The sequence below is a fragment of the Protomyctophum bolini genome (assembly GCF_963924005.1).
Source record: "Protomyctophum bolini genome assembly, chromosome: 7".
NCBI lineage: Eukaryota > Metazoa > Chordata > Actinopteri > Myctophiformes > Myctophidae > Protomyctophum > Protomyctophum bolini.
In genome coordinates, this window is record NC_137868.1 from 40278684 (window position 1) to 40281720 (window position 3037).

Below are 3037 nucleotides of genomic sequence, written 5' to 3' on the forward strand. Positions count from 1 at the left end.
CGGGACGCTGCCTATACATAATGGCTCATCCACAGTTTACTCTCACCTCACCAGCTCAAACTGGGTTTTCTCCTCGCTCCTCGTTTTTCACTCTGTCACCCCGCTCTCGCTTTCACTCGCTTCTCTCTCTCTCTCTCTCTCTCTCTCTCTCTCCACCCCCCCCTCTCTCTCTTTCCACATTTTTTTTATCTCGTTCTGACATTCGCCATTTTTCAACGCATGGAGCGCGAAAACTCCTCCTCCTCCCCGGTCCTCTCTGGCCCTCATCTCTCCCTCCAACAGCCAACAGCACCCCCCCACAACCCCCTCCTCTGTGTATATATATCTCCAGAGATATGCCAGGTAACAGGTCCCTCTCATCCCTCTACACTCTTTTCTCCTCTGTTGCCCCCCAACACACACACACACACACACACACACACAATCCCCATCCCACTGTCACACGGTGTGCACCGGTGACAGAGTGTGTGGAGTATGGAGGTGAAGCCTGGCATCTCTGAAATCAAATGGGCTTGAACTGATTTGGAAATGAGGGGTTCTTCTGAAGAAGAAGAGAGGCCGAGTTGTGGGGGGGGGGGGGGGGGGGGCATCTCAGGAGAGGAGGGTGCCTGTCCCTTTAAGAGTCCAGACCGGGGTTGGTGCACATGCACAGTGCACACCGAGCCATATTTACGCACCATTACGCACTGATACGCATGATATGTATGCGCGCTACTGAATGACTTTAATACAGAACGGCATCGGAAAATAACAGCCCATTGCCCCCGTGTGCTATTTCCCATCAGCCCTCCCCTCCTCCGCCCATGCAATCCCTCAACGCACGCACGCACACACACACACACACACACACACACACGGCAGCAGTTCAGACGTTATGAGCAGCCAACGCTCGCATCCTCCTCGCTTCCCTAAACTAAACAGGAGAGAAGAAAGAGGGGGACGAGCAGCTGTTGCACGTCTGTCTCTCTCTCTCTCTCTCTGTGTGTGTGAACTGAAGCCGTCGAGAGCTTGGACGGAGCCATGGTGGACACGCAGTGACACACGGAAGCCGGCCTGGCTGCTCCCAGTCTCCCACCATGCGTGCTTTTATTCCGCTTCGCCGCAGATGAATCGCAGACGGTGTCCCGTAAACACATCCCCGTCCCCCCAGCCAGCCGTCCACCCTCCCCCTCCTCCTCCTCCCTGGCTGTCTGCCTCTCTCTTTCTCTCTAGCGACCTGGCCAGCGGCCGCCCATGGCTGTCACAGCCTGCCAGTGCCATGGAAGCTATAGTGGCGAGTCAAGCGACGGCCGGTTGCACCACCGGTGCAGACCAAATTCCTTCGATGTTTGCAAAATATGATCGCCTTGTTTCTGACAGAATACACCCCCACATTTAGGCCGGTCGTATTCACAATAATATACAAACACGAGTAAACGAAACACATTCCAGGAACGGCGAAATAAAGATGAAATCCCTCTCTCGCTCTCTCGTACATCCGTCCGCCTCCGTGCACCCACTCTCTCCTTCTATCTCCCCCTCTCCCTACTTCCACCGGCCCAGGAATCGATCTCCACAGGATCGATAAGTTGGCATGAATATTCCCTGCCTGCCGAGGGTGTAGTTCGGGAGAGACGGTGGCTGAGGCACAGGCGAGGGGAGCGGAGGAGAGGGGAAGGATGGAAGGACGGAGAGAGCAGAGCAGAGGAGAGGAGGGAAAATATACACGCGGAGAAAAAGGACAACATTCGCCCGGTGTGGAAAAAAGGACGCACCGCTGGACCATGCGGCGCTGCATGCACCACCACTGTGCGGAATGAATGGGGAAAAGGAGGCATTATCTTTTCTTTTTTTTACGCAATTATGTGTGATCAAATCAATGGAGATTCTATGCGATAAAAGATCATGCATTTTAACAACTATTCGTCAAGGACTCGGTTGAAGGAGCACTGGTGTGGGGTGTGTGTGTGCGTGCGTGTGTGTGTGTGTGTGTGTGTGTGTGTGTGTGTGTGCGCGCGCGCGTGCGTGCGCGCATCCACACACGCAAGGTGGGGCGGGCGGGCGGCCGCGGGGATGCGTGCGATCGGCCAGCTAGGCCGACTCGGAGGACCAGGCCGGCGGCATGGAGGAGGTCATGTCTTACCGGAGTTGGAGCGCAGAGCCAGCGGAGACTTGAGACGCCAGGCAGCGTTGAGGTCCGGAGCGCTTCTCTGAAACACGAACGGCACCGGCAGCGGAACAAACATGATCTTCTCTTCCTTCCCTTCCTATATGGCTGCAGCTTCTTGTTTTGTTTGTGAATATTAATGATGATGATGTGACTTTTAAAAAGTGTTCTTAAAAAAAAAAGGACAAAAAAAAAAGACGACGATCGAGTCCCTCTTCTGCTTCTGGGGTCTGTTTCTCTTAATTCTCTAGAAAATCTTCGTCCCGTTTCTCAGGTAGACAGCTATTATTTGGTATTTAGTATTTGGTATGATCTCTCAAAACATTGGCTGTTTTTTTAGGTGTTGTACACATGCAGCTCACGGCGGTTCTATTTACATTGTTTTGGATGTCGACTTTGTAGTCGGCATTACTTTTGGTATGTAAATATGCATAGAACATGTGTACAGGTCCCTTGAGTGCAGCAAAAAATGCTTTTTTCCCCTTGCCACAGTTCAGACTAATAACACACAGACGGATAGAAAGAAAGAAACCTCACTTCTACAGTATATAGGAAAAGTTATCTTTGCAGGTCTATAGTAGGCTTATAATAAAAGAAGGCTGTATATCACCAGCCTGTTGTTGTTGTTGTTGTTGCACCTGCTTTAATGTCTCCCTCTACATTGACGATGCTAAAGCGTTCTAGTTGAGTAAACATATAGGCCCTCTCTGCCTTTAATATGATCCTCATTCTATGGGTCTGAAAGGCATGAGAACAGTCGCTAGCCTCCTCCTGTATATAGCATCACTGGCCGTGCATGCAGGGCTTTAGCTTTGGTATGTTTCGCATGGAAATGTAAAACTGTATCACAAGAGGAAACCATGACACGCCACGCAGGAACGGACACAAAAC

At 51.5% G+C, this 3037-nt stretch overlaps 1 protein-coding gene across 1 annotated transcript in view; it reads right to left on the reverse strand.

The window, feature by feature from the left end:
- LOC308318701 (POU domain, class 2, transcription factor 2-like) overlaps positions 1-2225 on the reverse strand; it is a gene marked incomplete at both ends in the record, with an annotated part of 135351 nt that extends 133126 nt beyond the window's left edge. The window contains one exon of the mRNA XM_080768326.1: positions 2123-2225. Within this exon, the coding sequence (XP_080624452.1) occupies positions 2123-2225 (103 nt within the window). The remainder of the gene's footprint in view (positions 1-2122) is intronic.
- Positions 2226-3037: the final 812 nt, after the last annotated feature.